The sequence below is a fragment of the Phoca vitulina genome, unplaced genomic scaffold (genome assembly GCF_004348235.1).
Source record: "Phoca vitulina isolate PV1807 unplaced genomic scaffold, GSC_HSeal_1.0 scaffold16, whole genome shotgun sequence".
Taxonomy (NCBI): domain Eukaryota; kingdom Metazoa; phylum Chordata; class Mammalia; order Carnivora; family Phocidae; genus Phoca; species Phoca vitulina.
The window spans coordinates 35,095,561-35,114,221 of NW_022589719.1; the positions used below are offsets into that span (position 1 = coordinate 35,095,561).

The following is an 18,661-nucleotide window of genomic DNA, read 5'->3' on the forward strand; positions in this document are numbered from 1 at the left end:
GGCGGGACATGGTCTGCAGGGCGCAGGCGCGGAAGCCCTCCAACCCCGCGCCGCGAGCTCTCCGGGGAAGCCCCCTGGCGGCGGCCGCGCGCCTCCCGGGCGGAAACGGCTACAGTCGGGCCAGGGCCGCATGCGCGGGTCCCAGAGTTCTCGCGAGACCTCGGCAGAGTGGGCGTGTGCGCGCGGACTTCCGGTGGTGGGGCGCCGGGACGGGGACCAGTGGCGCGGGCTGTGTGGCGGGAAGCCGGGCCGCGGGGGCCGCGGGGCCGCCGGGCCGCCGAGGGGACGGTGGGGCGGAGCGGGGCACGCGCGGAGGGCCTGGCTGGGTCCCCCCCGCGGCCCGCCGCCATGGACCCGTTCCTGGTGCTGCTGCACTCGGTGTCGACCGGCCTGTCGAACGACGAGCTGACCGAGCTCAAGTTCCTGTGCCGGAGCCGCGTGGGCAAGAGGAAGCTGGAGCGCGTGCAGAGCGGCCTCGACCTCTTCAACGTGCTGCTGGAGCAGAACGAGCTGGACTCCGAGCACACCGAGCTGCTGCGCGAGCTGCTCGTCTCCCTGCGGCGCCAGGACCTGCTGCAGCGCCTGGACGGCTTCGAGGCGGGCGCGGCGGGCAGGGTCCCGCCGGAGGAGCGAGGTGGGCGCGGGGCGCCGGGGACCGGGGCGGGGCCCGGGAGGCTGGGGACTGACCGAGCCCGGGGGAGGCGGGGCCGGTTTGCGCAGCGGTCGATGTGGCCGGTCAGCAGCGCCAGCCCTTTCTCAGGTTCGATTTGCGCAGATTTTGTCTCGGCGCTCCTGGGAGACAGGTGAGCTGCCCGCTTTGCAGATGGGAGAGCCAAAGCTCATAAAAGTTAACTTACTCTGGGTTGGAAAACGTGAAAACACACGCACACCCAGTTCGGTATTTTTTCTGTCACCCCCTTCCTCCGGCTTCATTAGAAAGCATTCCAAGGAAAGGGCGTTGCTCACCTCCGCTGGGTGGGAGGAGCTCGGCGAGCCTGCGGCTGCTTTCGTTTTCCTTCCGCCCCTGGGAATGCCCCGCTGTGCCCCTGACGCTGTCAGAACAGTACTGAAAATGTCTCTAGCGCAGCTGTTCAGCTTTCGCGATAGCCCCGTAGTTAGGTTCTGCTATTCTTATTCATGTCTTACAAGCCAGAGGACCATGGCTGCGAGGTGAGGTGAGGGGCCTAAGATGCACAGCCCTTGCTAACCAGGACTGGCCTGAGGCAGCCGTGGGTGGGTGGGTGGTATTGTCACCTAGGCCTCTCGGACCAGGTCCGTTCTGTGGCTTCCTGCCCTGTGCTCAGGCATCCCCACTCTCCAGCCTCACCTGGGGCTTGCAGAGGCTTCGAGGAGTAAAAATGAGACCTGGGTGGAGCAGGGCTTCTCAGCCACACCCCTGTGTTCTCAGAGCCCTGGGAGGGGGTGATGGGGAGTGCTTCGGGGACATCCTCATAGGCTTGAAGCTCTGGCCTGGCATCAGTCCTTCAGTCGCCAAAGGGAAAGGGTAGACCTTTAACAGCACAGGTGTTAACTCCGTAAAGACCTGTATATAAACATATACACACAGTGCTGTGCAAACAGAACAGGACACAGAGGAATTATGTTTTCAAGGACATTCAGTGGAGGGGAGATTGTTGACATAGTACATTTAAAAGGCAGTCCACAAAACACAGATCGTAACATCTTAGATTTCTCTGTGTCCGTCTGTGTTCGTATGTGTGTAGATGCTGTGTGTTGCGGGAGAGTACACCAGAGATGAGCAGGGGGGGTGGGTTGGTGAGGGCCCGTCCTGTATCACTCTCGCACAGGAGACGGGGTAGCGTCCCGGTCGAGGGGACCGGCAGCGGACTTGTCAGGGTTTTGCTTTCTGGCTGTGCGTGGTCTAGCTGTATGACATCAGGAAAATCACTTTTCTTCCCCGTGCCTCAGTTTCCCCCTCTGTACCAGTGGTCACAGTAACACAAGTGCCCGCCTGCCCAGCTCCAGGGGGGCCGGAGCAGAGTAGGCACACAGGCTGACAGCATCTTGGGGGTCTGTAGCTGAAGATACACATTGCTGGGGCCCTCCGAGCAGCATTTTGTCCTTCCCCTCTGCTTGCTCCCTCATTCCAGAAGCTGCCTGCTAGGGTCGGTAGTGCCCCACCTGCTGGTCTCAGTCGTGACCTTTCAGCAGATGAGGACATGGTAGCCAGGGACCAAAGACTGGTGGTCAGTCCAGGCAGCTTCCAAAATAAGAATTGGGTTTTAGTGCCCTGGGGCTGCCATACAAAAGACCACAACTCGGGGCCTTGAGGCAACATGGAACTGATTCTCTCGCAGTTCTGGAGCCAGAAGTCAAAGGTCACGTCAGCAGAGCCAGGCTTCCTCTGGAAGCTCTGGGACAGCATCCTTCTGCCTCTTCCAGAGTCTGGAGGCTCTGGGCATTCTTTGGCGAATGGCTACATCTCTCCCATCTCTGCCTCCATGATCACACGGCCTCCTCTTCTGTCTGTCTTCTAAGGGTACTTGTCACTGTATTTAGGGCCCACCTGGATAATCCAGGATGATCTCATCCCAAGATCCTCCATTTGATCACATCTGCAAAGACCCTTTTCAAAATAAGTTAACATTCACAGTGCCAGGGATTTGAGGTGGACATAACTTTTTAGGGGCCACCACTTAACTACAGGGTAGGATGGGGGAGTGATTCCATTTCCTTCCTTTAGACAACTCCCAGGCCCTCCCTCAGTTTCCCCCACCCAAGCAGTTAGCTGCACTACCACCCACACCAGCCATCACCTCTTCAGAGGGCCACACCTTTTGGGCAGTTTTTGGAGTAGGCTGGGGGCAGGACTGGAGGCCCCCCCTTGGGTTTTCTCTGACCTTCCCCTGGCCCCTCTGCTGGGTGACTCCAGCCTCTGCAAGAGCACCTCTTGTATCCCCAGCACTCAGGTCAGCACCAAGAAGCCCACTGGGAGTATGAGGTTACTTGTCTCCTAATGAGCTCCCCAAACTTCTGGTAAATCATTTTCTTCTTTCCCCAGACCTGCGTGCCGCGTTTGACATCATCTGTGATAATGTGGGGAAGGACTGGAGAAGACTGGCCCGGCACCTTAAAGTGACGGACGTCAAGATCGATGCCATTGAGGAGAAGTATCCCCGCAACCTGACAGAGCAGGTGAGGGAGTCGCTGAGAGTCTGGAAGAGCACCAAGAGGGAGGACGCGACAGTGTCCCACCTGGTGAGGGCGCTCAGGGCCTGCCAGCTTAACCTGGTGGCCGACCTTATCGTGGAGGATCAGCAGGCCCGGGGCCTCGAGGACGAGGACGTGAGCGGTAGAGGTGGTGGCAGCAGCATCGCCGTGTCCCTGACGTCCTGCGACTCAGATGGGCCCACCTTGGGGGCCCCCTGGTGACCCGGCTGCTCTTCTCCAGGGGCCCGAGGGCATCCGCACAGCCCGAACTTGGAGCCCCCGCACCAAGGTTGACCAAGTGCCTCCACGCGCCGGTGCTGTGAAGACCTAGCAGTGAGCCAGGACGAGGGACCCCAGGGCTCGAGGCACGGTTGGCCTCTCCGAGCCGGCCTTCACTGAGTGCTTGCTCCATGCCTGGCGGGGCTTCGGGCGCCGTGCACATGCTCTCATTCCTGCCTCATGATCGCCCTTGAGGGGGAGAGTCTTTTGTCCCTGGAAATGAGTCCCTGGAGGAGGAAGCTTTGGGTCCGTGCCCAGCACGGAGAAGGAACGTCGGAGTCAGCAGTGATCAGTGTTGGTACTCTCCAGGTGGGGGCCCCGTGTGCCGTCAGCAGCGGGAGGAAGTCCGTCGCAGGGGGCGAGCCGAGGGTGGAGCCGAGGCGGTCAGGCTCCAGAGGCCGCACGGTCGCCCTGGGTCACTCTGCTGCTGCCACAGCTGGCCAGAGGCTGTGAGGCCATCCGCGTAGACCTGGACACCAGGGGATGCCCGGTGGGCTCCTGGCCCTGGAGGGTGTCAGGAGGGGATAGTAAAACTTGGGAGGACGGCCTGCGAGGGGCTGTTAAGTGCTCAGGGGTGATTGACATGGTGCTCTACAAACGTTAGTTCTTAGAAGTACTAGGACTTCTGTGATGCCATAGTTTATTACTGTTTTGTATCAAAATCACCATTCTGATAACAGGATCCTGTAATTTTAAAAAGTGGACTTTCTGCTTCTAAGGTAATCCTGCTAAAGCTTATTTCTTTACAGCGGAAAACTCCATATTAACAAAGAATTTTACATTCCTATTAAGGATTACTTCATTTCTCATATTCTCGAAAGTCCCCTCGTGGTCAATTTCAGTACCCCTTGCCACTTTAATTAGGCTGAACCGTGAACAGGGTAGCTGGACTTCATAACAGCTCCAGGAGCCACTAACAAGGGGAGCATTTGCGCTCAGCAAACTGGTCTGGTAGAGGCCACCTTTCACCGGCTTCGGGCCCACCTGCCGCTGAGGGGCATCAGAGAGCCAAGTGGCCGTCCCTCGTTCAGGCCTTCCAGCTATGACCTTGGGAAAGCGACACGTGATGTCATGCCATGCCACCGTGGCCTTAGATGGCTGAGGTCCTGAGCACACTGTCCTGCTAAGCTATGGACCAGCCTTTGGGCCCCTGCACGCCTTCAGCAAGTATGTGCTGGTGCCGGGCATGGTGAAGGGCTGGGGCCACCACAGGAAATGAGAGAGACGCGGCCCTGCACTGTAGACCTCAAGCTCCCGGCCAGGAACACAAGTTTAAGCAGTCACAAGCTCAGGGTGCCGCCGAGGCCCTGAGCCCATTTCAAGCCCACAGCAGCGCCTGTGCGCTTCCCCGCCTGCCAGCCAGCGCCCCCCCTCTTCAGGCGGAGGGGCAGAGCTAGCTCTGTGGGTGACAGCATGTCAGCACTGTCGATGCATGTCAGAGGCTTGGCTGACGGGTAGCTCTGGGAAGTAGGCTTGCTGAAAGATACGTCCCTATTTCTTGAACAGAGGCAGATTTCAGAGGTTCTTCCATTCCCTCATGGCTTAGGAGATAAGCTACTGAAAGGGTAAACGCCAGACATGCTGACATGCGCCCGACATCCCCCTGCATGCCTCTCACACCCGGAAGAAGCACCCAGCCGTCCATCACACCACGAGTCGTGACAGAGGCTTCGATGACCTGTGACTTCTGCACCTGAACTCTTCCATGGCCGGCGAGCAGACAGGGCCCGGTCCCCAGCTCTGCCACCGGCTCGCTCCTGTGGCCCGTCTCTCCGTCCTGCATGCTGTGAAGGCACCGGGTGTCGTTCGTCCCCCCCGTTCCCGCCCCCTGCACTCACACCCCGGGACCTCCGTGGAGAGCAGCTCCTGGCCGCGCGGTGCGGGAGACGGAGCCGGGCTCTGGAGCACCGCACGTGCCCTCTCGAGGCTGCGATCTGATGCCGAGACTCGGAAGAGATGGTGGGCGAAGAGAGGCTCCGTCCTGCGCCTGTAGGCCACGCGCGCCACCCACTCCCCGGGGCCCGGAGGTGGGCCGGCCCCCGGACCAGGGCAGAGCCGTAGAGCCTGGTGACAGGGGCAGGTCCCCCCAGCAGATGCTGGTGGAGCCGATGGAGGCACCCGTTTGTTCGGCCAGTTCACACATCCGCGGGCCGGAGGCTCCCGCCCTCACCAGCACCGTGCCAGGCTTTGGGGCACAGCAACGGGACAAGCAGCCTGCCCTCAGGAAGCACATAACTTCCCTACTTTGTGAAACGAAAGGGAAAGTGTAATGAAAGTAAACACAAGCCTACGGCAAAAGCACAAATGCCTACATGGGCACTGGAAGTGGAAAGATGCACAGCAAATCTTTGAGAATTATTGTTTTTGTTTTTGTTTTGTTTTTTTAAGATTTTATTTATTTATTTGAGAGAGAGAGAATGAGAGACAGAGAGCATGAGAGGGAGGAGGGTCAGAGGGAGAAGCAGACTCCCTGCTGAGCAGGGAGCCCAATGCGGGGCTTGATCCCGGGACTCCAGGATCATGACCTGAGCCGAAGGCAGTCACTTCACCAACTGAGCCACCCAGGGGCCCAGAGAGTTATTGTTTTTAAATGATATTTATACTTCCTGTATTTTCTACGTTTCCTGTAATGTGTTTTCGTTGTCCACCAGATGCAGGAATAGGTGTAACCTGGACTGTTTGGTGGGAGTGTCCCCAGAGAGCCACGGAGCATGGGGTCCACCCCTGGCTCTGCCCCTTGTGGCTTCATCACCCTAAAGGACGATTCGGCAACTATAAAGTGCTTGCCCAAATCTGTGGCAACTTGTTCCTCAGGTACCTCGAAAATAAGCAGTGACATTTCACCCAGAGCCGCGGAGCTTCTGTTCCTCAGGATCTCACTACAGTGGGGCCAGCCCGTGGCCGCTGGTCCACGCTGGTCGCGTGTCACTCTCACATCTGAGCGTTTGCCCCACCGTTGATTTGAACCAGCGCTTCAAGGGAGAAGGTGCTCTGGGTTGGGTCTGACTGACATCCGATCGGAACTAGGACCTTTGTGATGGGACCAGTGACACCCCGCCCTGGCTAGGGGAGTGGCTACAATTTTTAGAGGAATTTTTTATTGTTATGTTAATCACCATACGTTACATCATTAGTTTTTGATGTAGTGTTCCATGATTCATTGTTTGCGTATAACACCCAGTGCTCCATGCAGAACGTGCCGTCTTTAATACCCATCACCAGGCTAACCCATCCCCCCACCCCCCTCCCCTCTAGAACCCTCAGTTTGTTTTTCAGAGTCCATCATCTCTCATGGTTCGTCTTAGAGGAATTTCTCAGGGCAACTTCACAAAAAAACAATTCATGTTCCATTTATATATTTTGTAAGACTTTTTGTGAGATTTGTACTTCATGTAAAGTTTGCACACAAGTCATCTCCTGAGAAAGACGGGGCAAAGGCCCAAATGTACATGCTTTGTGGGAGGTTTCAGGCCAATGAAGGGGAGTTTGGTCGAGTGTTTCCTGGAAGAGAGGGCCAACTCCCTAGTCTCATGCCTCCCCCAGGTTTCCCGGCTTCATACCCTCCCCTTCTGCCCTCCCACCCCAGCCAGCCCTCCTGGGCTGTGGACATGCACACACATGGGGCCCTGTCAGGCCCTTCCAGACCCTTTCAGAGGATTGCATTGGGGCAGGGTCGGGGCAGACCCTCCCCCGTCCCATCTCCTTGCTCCCCTGCTGCGTCTTCCTCCCTAGCACCCCAGGACCACTCTCCCCCCCCCCCCCCCCAGCCGCACCTGTGAGGTCCCAGGTTGCCAAACCCATTGTGTACTTTGTGGTCTGTTGCTCAACCTCCGGGGCATTTGATGCTTGTCTTGATAATTGCATGACATTTTCTCCCGCTGGTTCTTTCTCTGGCCACCGCATCTCAGACCCCACACCCTGTCCCTGCATGTCCAGAACCCTCTTCCCACTCAGCACCCAGGGAAGCCAGGCCCTCAGCCTCACCCACCAGGTCCCCAGTGCCTGCCACATGGTTCTCTGAGACCCCAGACCCTTACTGTCAGCTGCCGAGGGGCCACACCTTTTGCCATGTTAAGTGCACGTTCACGGGTCCAGGATTAGGCTGTGGACATCGTGGGGGTCAGGCATTATTCTGCCCACGGCACGCAGACCCCACATTTACCCCTGCCTGCGTCCAGTTCTGCGCCTGGCACCATGACCCACCCAGTTCCCAGAGGTGCAGACCAGGCCCCCTCCCCCTTGGGGCTCGCTCCCATATATAACAGCCTCTCCTTTCCGCCCCCTCTCTTATCCCCTCCACGGAGCCCCATCCCTTCTCTCAAGGACCCCACCCTCCATCAGCCCCCAGACAAAAGCAGAATCCGACCACAGACCCCTGACGGTTCTTAGCAACCGCAAGCTCTCCACGTCTGTTTTAGTTTTGTGTTTGTATTTCCATGATACCGACTCTGAGTCACCTTGCTGACGGCTTTCTAGCCACGTGATGCTGTGCGTTACGTTTGGACCCGGCGGGCAAGTGGGACTTGGAGCGGAATTTGCTCAGGTGAGGATGGCCCGTCACCCGACGTGCTGATAAGAGACAGGACTTCCTTCTACAGGGAAAATTGGCAGTGGAGATCCCCTTTTATCAAATAAGCCCTGTGTCTTAAAGTCACCAACTAAGTGACATGGACAGCAAGAGTCACATGTGTGTGCTAACCGCATTAATTTTCACCAAGGAACAGACCGATTCAGTGCCTGAGTGGAGTCCGCACTGAGCCAGGGCATGTGACCTGTGGATGGAGCTTTCGTGGTATGGCTTAAACAGAAAAACATCCGGGGTCCTTTGAGTCACCCGAGGCCTCCCGAAGTCCCCAAACCTGCCTGTCAATGCGGATGGTGGGGGTGTCTGCCCGAGAGTGTGAATGTGCTCAGTGGCCCTCAAAAATGGCTACAGGGGTAAATTCTATGTACATTTTACCACAAAAAAGCATACCTCATATTAAATAAACTATGCATTTCATTGTGCTATTAATCTAAATTGTATGTGTCTTGTGGGCTTTTATCTCCCTGATTGGTAATTTTACTGGCATTTTATAGTTTACGAGGCTCAGAAGCATAAGGTCATATATGACCTTATGTTTGTATATATTGAGGTAACGTGATCATAAAACCTGGCTCATCGCTGGGAGACTGGGTCCCTGCTACTCTTCCCAAAGGGGTTTCTGGCTGGAGAGACCCAGCTCCAAAGGTCCCCAGGCCCCTCAGGATCAACCTGCCTGGCAGCATCACGATGCACAGGAGGGCTGCCCAGCTCCGCACACCTCATCCCTGAACTCCCATCTGCAGTCCTTACTGGGCCTAAGGCCCTGCTCAGACACCCAGTCTGAAGGCAGCCTTGTCTGACCCTCCACTCCCCAGGGCACATGCAGAGGGGTGGTCAGGCTGTGACGGTCCCGGCTGGGGCGGATGCGGGCAGGCCAGCAGCGTTCTCTCGGGGGCCAGGCTGCCCCTCTCTTCATCACCAATGCCAACACCCCCAGCCGGCGTGTCCCATGGGGACCAAGCCCCAGGATTTGCCCTTCACAGGGTCTAGTCCCGGCAAGGTCCATTCAGGAGCCCCAGGGAGGTGCCTCCCACCCCCTGAATCACCACAGGCCACCTCAAGGGTCTCTCTGTGCAGGCAGGATCGATGCCATGTGCCTAAGAGCACACACCCCTTTGCTGTGGGCCGTCTGCTTCGTTCGCGCACCCATTCATCCGTCTGTGCATTCACTCCGCGTTCTTAGCGGAGGGCCAACAGCTTTGACCTTCTAGCTGGGTGACCCCCACGGCAGAGCACCACCTCCAACCCCCCTTTCTCACCTGATCAGACCCTCACCCAGGGTTGCTGCAAGATTCAAAGAGATGAGGTGTGGTGTCTGGGAGTGACGGGCACATTGTAAAGGTCACTAAATGTCATTTTAATGGTTTCTGAGTGACTGTTTTAAAAGGACTTGCCCTTACACCAGCTTGGCTGGGTCAAGACCCTCGAATCACAGGTTCCATCCTGGAGGCCTTTGGAGGCACAGAGGTGCCTGGGGAAGCAGCCCCTGTGCCTCTCAGCTGGCCGCTGCGTCCTTGGGGGGTTTCATGTTAGGAGAGAGGAATCCCCACTGAGAGCCCAGGCCATAAACCAAAGACTACAGGGAAGGAGATAAATGTACATAGATGGGCCAGGCTGGGAGATGAAGTCATTTTCCCCAGAAGGCTGGCCACAGAAGTCTGGCCTCCACAGAAGGCCGGCCTCCAGAGTCCATTGCTTGGGTTCGAGTGCCAGCCCCGCTGTGTGGCCGGCTCTTAGAGCGCAGGGCGAGCAGGGAGGGAGGGCCCGTGACCCCAGCCCCAGCGCGGCCCGGACACGCAGCTCACGGAGTCCCTGAATCAGCTCGCTCTGCCCGGGCTCCCTGTCCCAGGAGCCGACACTTTAAGCCCGTTTGATTGGGTTTTCTGGGATTTGCAGTGAAGGTGATCACCCAGGGATTTAGAATATGATAAAGATGGTGTTTCAAATTAGAAAAAAATTCAGCTGCGGGGTTGGGTGAGCCTGGGGGCGGTCATCAGGCGCTTGCCTCCCGCCTCCCGCCTCCCGCCTCCCGTGGTGAGGGCCGGGGCCTGCGGGGGGCGCGGGAGGAAGCCGGGAAGCGAGACGGAGGGACGGTGGCTTCTTCGTCTGGCACAGGAAGGAGAGGGCCATCAGACAAAAGACCTCGCTCTGGCCACTTAGAGAACCGGGAATGCTTGTCGGGGAAAACATGACCGTCGCCCCCGCCCCTTATCCGCGGTTTCCCGCCCCTCCCGCTACTCCCCGCCTGCGGCGGTCTTGGCGAGGTGGTCCTCCTGCTGGCAGCCTGACGCCCCATCCCCTCCGCTGTGTCGCCGCGTGGGTACGAGGAGCAGGGCGGGGACGGTGCCAGGCATTTTGAGAGAGAGGCCCATTCACGTCACTTTCACTACCAAATATTGTAACATCCCTTTTTGTTTGTATGGCTGTTCATCTCCGACTGCACCTAACCTAGTACTGAAGCTTTATCCTAGGTGTGTATGAACAGGAAACAATATGGGGGGTTCAGGACCACCCAGGGTTTCAGGCATCCACGGGGGCGGGGGGGCCTTCTGAGACCCCCGAGCGATAGACAAGTTTGGAAGGCAGGCATTCATAGACGAAGGAACTCAAGTTTAGGGCAAAGAGCCTGTTCAATGTCCTTCACCCGTTTGCTTTTCAACAAGTGTTTGCTGAGCACCTACTATGTGGTAGACGACACCAGCACGGGAGTATGTCAGCCAGCTGCTTTCATGGAACTTCCATTCCAGCGGGAGAGACAGACAGACAGCCACGTGGGATCCCGGACGGAGGGGAGGCCCGCGGGGGTCCAGGGGGGCCTGCCCGGGGCTGGGCGGACAATGGGCGGACAAAGGAGCCTCTCTGGGCGAGCAGCAGGAAGGGCAGGGATACGGTGGTCTCGTGGAGCCTGTCACACGGACGGGAGCAGCGCGACAGGGGCCTCGCGGGGGTTTGGGTGGCAGCGCCAGCTCTAAGGTTCCCTGGAGTGGCTCGCACGAGTCCCGGGGCGCCGCTAGTCCTCCTGCGGCCTGCGAGCCTCCCACTGCCCTTCACCACCTTGCCTGGCGACGTAAAGCCCTCCAAGCTCTGTTCCCTCCTGTTCTCCGCTTCTGTCTTGCAGCTGGAACCTGCCCTGAGTCTGACTTCTGTCCTGAAAGCCAGGGGGAGGCCCTGTAGAGGCCCCAGCCGGAGGCCATGCGATCAGATTTGCATTTCTCGAGCTCTGGCTGTGGGCTGGACTGGAGGGCGCTGGAGGGGCCGCGGGGCTGGGGCTGGAGGTAACTGGACTGGGCTGCGTGGGGGACGATGGAGGGGGGCTTGGGGTTGTGTGTGGTGCCGGAGCGGCCAGCAGGAACGGTTCCAAGCTGGGGTCTGGCATGCATATGGGGCACGAGACAGGGAGGTGCCCTGGAGGTGCGAGGGGGCGTCCAGTGGGCAAGGAGGTGCAGCGCGGGGTGGCAGGCGAACTTCGTGAGTGTGTGGGTGCCGACTGTCCAGGGAGGCGCAGGGGCCAGACCCTGGAAGGAGAGGACGCCAGGCCTGTGAGGACAGGGAGAAGCAGGGACGCTGACCTGCCCCCCCACTTCCCCCGAGAATCTTCTGGAAGCCTCTTCCAACTGCAGATACCCAGACCCCATCCCCCAGAGCGTCTGATTCAGCTCTGGGTGGGGCCACGCGTTGCCTCACCACGGCCTGGGGCCCAAGGACTGTGTACTCACAGCCCTGAAGCAGGAACTGCCCCAGCTCTAACCTCTTCCCGGCCCAGCTGCTCAGGACCCCCAGGGCCACGGACGGCGGTGCCAGCTCCGCTGGGGCCTCCCACCCCCACAAGCCCAGAGCCGTGGGGGACGCGGAGAGGTGTGTCCTGGGGAGGTAGGTGCCTCTGGGCCCCCGGGCCACTGAGCCCACCGTCCCCTAGGCTGGTGACGACACTCTCAGTGGGTTTGGTTTCTGTTTGGGTTTCAGGTCAATCTGAGAGGCTCTGTCACCCAACTGGTAGAACAAACGGGGTATGATTCACCCTCCTTCCTCCCCGGCTGGGCTCTCGGCCTCCTCAGGAAAGTGGCACCGGCTGCCTCTGACACCCAGGGAGTCCCCACAGCTGGGCCCTGAGTCCTCATGATGCCACGTCCGGTGCTGGGACCCGTGGGGGGCACGGGAGGGACCCACTGAGGGAGGGGTCGTGCCTTGGCCTGGAAGCGCTGACTGCCCCCTGGTATCGGACCCCCAGCCCTGCATTTCCTGTGGGTAAAGTTGGGGCACTCCTGCCTTCCCCTAGGGCTGCCACGTGACACCTGGCAGTCCCACTGAAGTTGCTCACTGACTTGTTATCATGAGGTGGTGACTGCCTTCAGCATTGGGCAGGGAGGCAAGGACTTGGGGATGAACAAAGTGTGGGGCCTGTCGTTGAGGGGTTCCAGGTTTAACGGGAGAGACAGAGAAACAATGACAAGAAGGCAGTCCTAAGCGTGATTTGTCAGGTCACAAGGAAGAGCTCGGACTAGAACCCAAACTTCTCCAAGGACCATGCCAGTTCCAGGACACCTAACTGTGTTTCCAGGAAGGGGCCTTTTGAGTTGGGCTTCATAGGATAAGTAGGAGTTTTCCAGAGGGTGAGCGGTTCAGGTATGGGGAAATGGGAAGTGGAAAGGCCCAGAGGCGAGAAATCGGAGGGCTTGTTCAGGAGGCAGCAAGCGCATAGAGTAGTGGGGCTGGTTCCTGGCAGGCTGAGGGGCTGTTTGCAGCCTGAAGGTAAAGGAAAGGCCTAGAGTTTCTAGACAAAAAGGAACCAGTAACGTACTGGTAGCAGGACAATGACATGATTAAATGTGAGCTTCATTTTCTTGGCGATGAATGTATTTGTTCATCAGAAAATGAGAAAACAAAACAACTAGATAGCTAGGGGCTGAACTTCAGCTTGGCCTGAGTCACGAGGGGAAACACGGAGAAATAGGTGCTATGGCTCAGGAAGGACGCGGTGCATTAGTTAAGGATGTTACAGCAGCTTTGGCTGTTTCCAAGGTGCTTGGAGGACTTGCCTCTGGTTTTAGCTTCACGGGGAAGCTGGGACTGCGGTTGAGGGAGGTGGTTTTCCCCTTGGGACAGGCGAGAAGTGCAGGTGCACGGGGGAGGGGCGGGGGGTGGTGATGAGCACGGAGGTCTCGCAGTAGAAGGTGAAAGAGCGAGGGCTTCCATTGCTCTGCCAGACCAAAAACTGGCCTGCCCTGCAGAACTTTCTAGTGCCCCGACCAGCACGGCAGGCCCAGAAAGTGGCCCAGTCCAGGACGGGGGTGCAGCCTTTCCCAGCCTGCATCCTGTCCAGGGGCTCTGAGGGAAGGTGTCACCATAGGCTGTCACCGGGGAGTGTCCCTGCTCAGCGCAGGGGCACCCCCAAAGCTGAAATAACGCTCATGTGTGCTCCAAAAATACTCTGCTGAAAGCGCTAACCAGCCAACACTGGAAATAACCCCGTCTGCTGGCTTCCCGCCCAGAGAAGTCAGGGTGGAGGCAGGGAGCCACACTTCCGGTCCCCACACCCTTTTATTTTGGGAAAATCAAAGGCTCCCCCCAGGGGCTGTCTGTGGAGGGAGGGGCGGCACTGTCCCCTGCAGCTCTTGCTGGAGAGCGGTGGGGCCCTCCCTCCACCCACCCACTGGCTCCTTTACCAGCTCAGCTGCTCCGTCACCCTCAGGCGCCAGGCACGGTTCCAGGCATCAGGGAGCAGCCGGACCCCGGACCCCGAGCCCCAGGGGGGATCTGTTCCGCTGCTTACATGCTGTGACACCATGGGGACCAGCGTCCTCTCCCAGTACAATGGGGACAGACTGGGGACAGGTCTACCGTGAGGACCCAAGGGGATGCGCGATGCAGACAAGGTCAGCACCCCACGGACCGCCCGCACTGGGCCTTGGCCACACACTTCTGTAGGACACATCTGTAGGATCGCCCGCGGGCCTAGCTCAACAGACCCGTGGGTTCCTTTCAGCAGCCTCTGACCTACTGACCTCTGACCTATCCCCCTTTAAGGTCGCCGCCCCTGCTCCAAACCTTTCTCATTCCTCTTAAACCCCACGGCAGGCCCCCGCCTCCACCCCCTCCCGCCATTGGCCTTGGCTCCCTGTGGACCCCCTTCTCACCTGACCCCCCACTTCTGGCCTCCCAGCTCCTGTACCTGGCTCAGATGCTTTCTGTCTGTCTTCTGGAGCAAGCACCTGCCTCCTCCCCGGACCCCGGCCTCCATCTCTTCCTCCGTGGGGGCCCTGAGACCTCCTCCTGAGGACGGCGCCTGACCGTCTTGTTTTTCCCTAGTCCCAGCGCCTTTCCCAAATCACAGGGACCCTAGAACCAGCTTGGCAGGTTTGCCTTCGCCATGGACCACCTGCTCTTCTAGTTACTTAGCTTTTTCTTTAAAATGACTCTCTTTCCTCACTTAATTTTAAATTAAAGAGAAAGCGTGATGTCTCCACCACAAAAGGAAAGCAGCCTGTGCCCGATGGTGCTAGTGTCCCCAGCGTCTGTCCACACCTTCTTTCCGGGAGGGCCCTGATGTTTAGCTGAGGCGTGGCTGCCCAGATTCCAGGCCCATTTCCCAGCTCACCGTGCAGTGAGGTGTGGACCTTCTCTGGGGTTCGGCATGTGGCTGGAGCGGCAGGTGGATGCATGCTTCAGCAGCCCCTTCTTCCTTCTGGAACGCAAGCATGATAACCAGAGCACTCGCAGCTCGGCTGGACCATGAGGGAAACAGCAAGAAGAAGGAAAGAGCCCGGGCTCCTGATGGCGGGCGAGCCTCTCCACCAGCCCTCAGAGTTTTATCTCAGGACTGCATTTGTTTGGGAGAAATAAACTCTCGCTGAAGCCACGGTGGTTCGGGGATTTCAGAAACACAGTATCCCTTGGGGTCAGCAGACAGTGACTATAGAAATGAATGAAAGAATAATACTCGAAATTGTCGATAGAACCGGCTGCCCGTCGAGGCTCTGGACGCCAGGGCTGCTGTCTTTGTGAAAGAAGACGTAAGTCATCATTAGCCCGAGACTGTCTCCGCGTATTCAGGACTGACCAGTAATTGAAACGGGAGCGACTTTCTCACCACGTGACTCCAAGCGGGTTAGTGCCAGGTGCCTTACCTCACCGCTCCCTAAAACCAGCGGGCCGGGCGCGCCCCGAAGGCTGGAGGCTCAGCGCGGCAGGAGAGGGCCTGCCTCCCTCAGCACCCCACCGACCGCCCCCACTTGCCATCTGGGGCCACCGGGCCGTCCGCCCTCCCCGGGGCCCGTGTGCTCGGCTGTGATGAGCGGCCCTGCTCCGAGCCGCGGCCGTGTCCGTCACCCTCCGGAACTCCACGTCCTGCCTCTCCCTCGGCCGTGCGCCCCCTCCTCACGCCCCACCCAGAGACGATGCTGGTTCATCATCTCACGCACACTTCCAAGCACTTGCTGTCTGTGGTTACGAGCATCAGCCCCGGAGCCGGACCACCAGGCCTGCCTCCTGCTGGCTGGGGCACTGGGGGAGTTACGTCGCTTCTCGCTGCCTCAGTCCTCCCAGTCTGTAAAATGGGCCTGAAGGGTTAAATCACTCAATATGTATCAAGCCCTTAGAAAAGAGCCCAGGACAGGCTAAGCCCCCAGGACATGCTGTTATTGTTGTGTGTCAAGCGAGGGGACCACAGCAACAAGCCGGACAGGCAGGGAGTCCGCTCTCCTGGGGGTGACGGGGTGACCGGCCAGAGCCTCTCCACACACAGCTTCACCCTGCCCGTCAGCACGACTCACCCTGTGCAGGGAAATCTATTCACCTTTGACTTCCGAGCGCCCAGCAGGAGCCTGGCGTACAGCAGGTGCTCAGGAAACGGGACCAACAAAGCAGTGAGCCCTCCACCCCTCCCAGCCAGGTCCCCAACCTGAGCCCAGCGCTGTCCCGCAGAAGGGGCTTCCGGTGGCGTTTCCTTTACTCACGCTGGCGGGTAAGTTCAAGTGAGAAAACGTTAGCGCTGTGGAGCCCGGGCCTGGAGGTCCGCACACTGGCTTTGGATTCGGACTCTCCTGTCTGTTTGCTCTGTGGCCCTGGGCAGGTTTACCTCCGCTCTTGAGCCTCGTCTTCCTCAGCTGAGAAATGGGCTGACGGCCCCATGATCTGTTTGTGCAAGCAAACACCGCAAGACTCAGTGGCTTGAGACACTGACCACGCTCCCGTCTCCTGGTTCCTGCGGGATGGGACTCAGGAAGGGCGCAGCGGGTGCTTCTGGCTGCGGGGCTCCAGTCCCGACGTGGCGGCCCAGCGCTCGGGCTCGAGGCAAGGGCGAGTCACCGGCCCGCCCAGGGTCAAGGAGAGGGAAATGAGAGTCCCCTCTTTGATGGGGCTGTGGGAAAGTTCCAGAAGAGCATATGGGAAAGTACACTCACGCTGGCCTTGGAGGGCTTGTGGGTGGAAACACCTGAAGGCTTTGCCACGTGCCCGCTAAGTGATGTCTGCAGGCAGGGCAGCCCCGTTATTATCAGCTCGCTCTTGAAACCCGCCCCCGCTCCTCCTCCCCCGCTCAGGTCAGGTCGCATCCTGTTTGCGGCCCCCAGGAACCGTCAGGAGACAAAGACCTGTTGGTTCCCTCAGGGTGGCCGGGCTGCTGGGCGGAGGGTTGTGTGGGGCACTTGGCCAGCAGCGGGGCCCCCACGCAGGAGCCGGGCATTCCCGTCGAGCAGGTGAGCTCACCTGATGCTCTGTCCCCACCCCCAGCGTGGCAGCCTCTCCACAGGCAGATCCCGGCAGCGCCTTGCAGCGTGATTCCCAGCCCCGCCGGCACCGAGTTAAGAATTTCTGCCTAAGGGAGACTGAGCGGCAGGGGCCAGAGCATGCCTCGCTGGACAGCGTTCCTGGCGTCCGGCCCGCCGGCCCTCTTGGTCCCTGGTCACGGAGAACATGAAAGGCTACAGAGGCAGGGAACCCTAGCTTGGGGTCCCTTCCATGGCCTCCCTCACTGGGCTGAATGGTGTTCCACAAAAATTCACGTCCCCCTGTGACCTCCAAATGGGACCAAATTTGGAAATGGGGTCTTCGCAGTGTAACCAAGTTAAGATGAGGTCGCCCTGGAGTAGGGGGGACCCTAAACCCAGTGACCGGTGTCCCTATAAGAAGATGAAATTTGGACAGAAAGACACACAGGGGAGAACACTGTAGGATGGCAGAGGCAGGGGCTGGGTCCATGCAGCTATAAGCCAAGGATCGCCAAGGACTCTCGGCACCCTCCAGAAGCTGGGCCAGAGGAGTGGAGCACGTTCTCCCCGAGAGCCTCCGGAAGGAGCCAGCCCTGCTGACACGCGGGTTTTAGGACTGCTGGCCTCCAGACTGTGGGAGGATCCCCCTCTGTTGCTCTAAGCCATCACGTCTGGGGGCTTGGGCTCCAGCAACCAGAGGACACTCACACATGCCTGCCCGCCCCCGTCCTCTGTGCCCCCGGCTTGAGACCACCCACTCAGCTGCTCTCTCTGGCTCACCAACCGTGGCGGGAAAAAAGAAAAAGCCATGAGTCTTTCAAAAGCCCATGGAAGACCAGATGCCGACCAAGTGTGACCGTGTCCACCATGTGATGGTCTACGCAGGTCACGACTACGTTTGCTCGTGCAGCCAAGAAGTCTTGCTTCGTGCATTTCCTGCCTCTGCTCCTTAGTAGAGCGGGATCACCCCCAGGAAAATATCCGGGTCAGACACTCCACATCGGTCCCCTTCTTTAGTGACACACACCTGGGAGGAAGCCTATGGTTTTCTCATGGACAAAGCAGGACTCTTTGCAAGGCAAATTCCAAGATGGACTCACTATCAGGGGGCAGTGAGCCCTGGGTGCCAACCTTCTCAGGGAACAAGAATCAAGGGACAGACTCTCTCCTTGAGTGGAGAGAAGAGGGATGGGGCAAAGCCCGCTCTGTCTCCCTCCCCACCCTATCCTCCAGCCATCTGGATAGAGAAAACCTCAATCCCAGCGGACCCTTCTTTACGGTCCTGTCACCCAGAACCGCAAGGTTCTCCCATATTCCCCACTCTAGCATGTGGGTCAGGCTCAGTGGTTCTGAACCTAATCCCCCCCTTTTGTATTCTGGTAAAATGCGCATGACCTAGACCGGACCATCTAAACCATTTCAAGCGGCATCAAGCATGCTCACACTGTTGTGGCCGCCAGCACCATCTGTCTCCAGAACCTTGTCTTCCGACGCTGAGACTCTGTCCCCATTGCACACTGACCACCAGCCCCTGGCGCCCACTGTCCGATTCTGTCTCCGTGAACCCAACTGCATGAGGGACCCTGATGAGTGGATCCTACGGGATCTGTCCGTTGGTGTCTGGCCTGTTTCTCAGCACAGTGTCCTCCAGGGCCACCCACACCGCAGCGGGGGTCAAAATCCCCGTGTCCCCTTTTATGACAGGCATCCCGTACCACCCTTTTCACCCTCCTGAAATGGGATTCTAGAATGATCTAGCACCCTGCCCCTCCCCCCACTAAATGTCGATAGAACCCGCACTCACCGCAACAAGCAATCCCCATCCTGCATTTCCAAACGCCCTCCTGCTGTCCTGTGTGGCCTTTCCTGAGAGGTCAAGTCTCCTTGCTCCTCGTCCCCTCCCTAGGTCTCGGGCCCCTGA

General features: G+C 58.8%; 1 protein-coding gene across 1 annotated transcript; it reads left to right on the top strand.

Moving 5' to 3' along the window:
* The first annotated feature begins 283 nt into the window (after nt 1–283).
* FADD (Fas associated via death domain) lies at nt 284–5,874 on the top strand. The gene is made up of 2 exons (XM_032413963.1): nt 284–634; nt 3,023–5,874. The coding sequence occupies exons 1-2, from the start codon at nt 349–351 to the stop codon at nt 3,391–3,393; spliced, it is 657 nt and encodes a 218-aa protein (XP_032269854.1). The 5' UTR covers nt 284–348; the 3' UTR covers nt 3,394–5,874.
* The last annotated feature ends 12,787 nt before the right edge of the window (nt 5,875–18,661 follow it).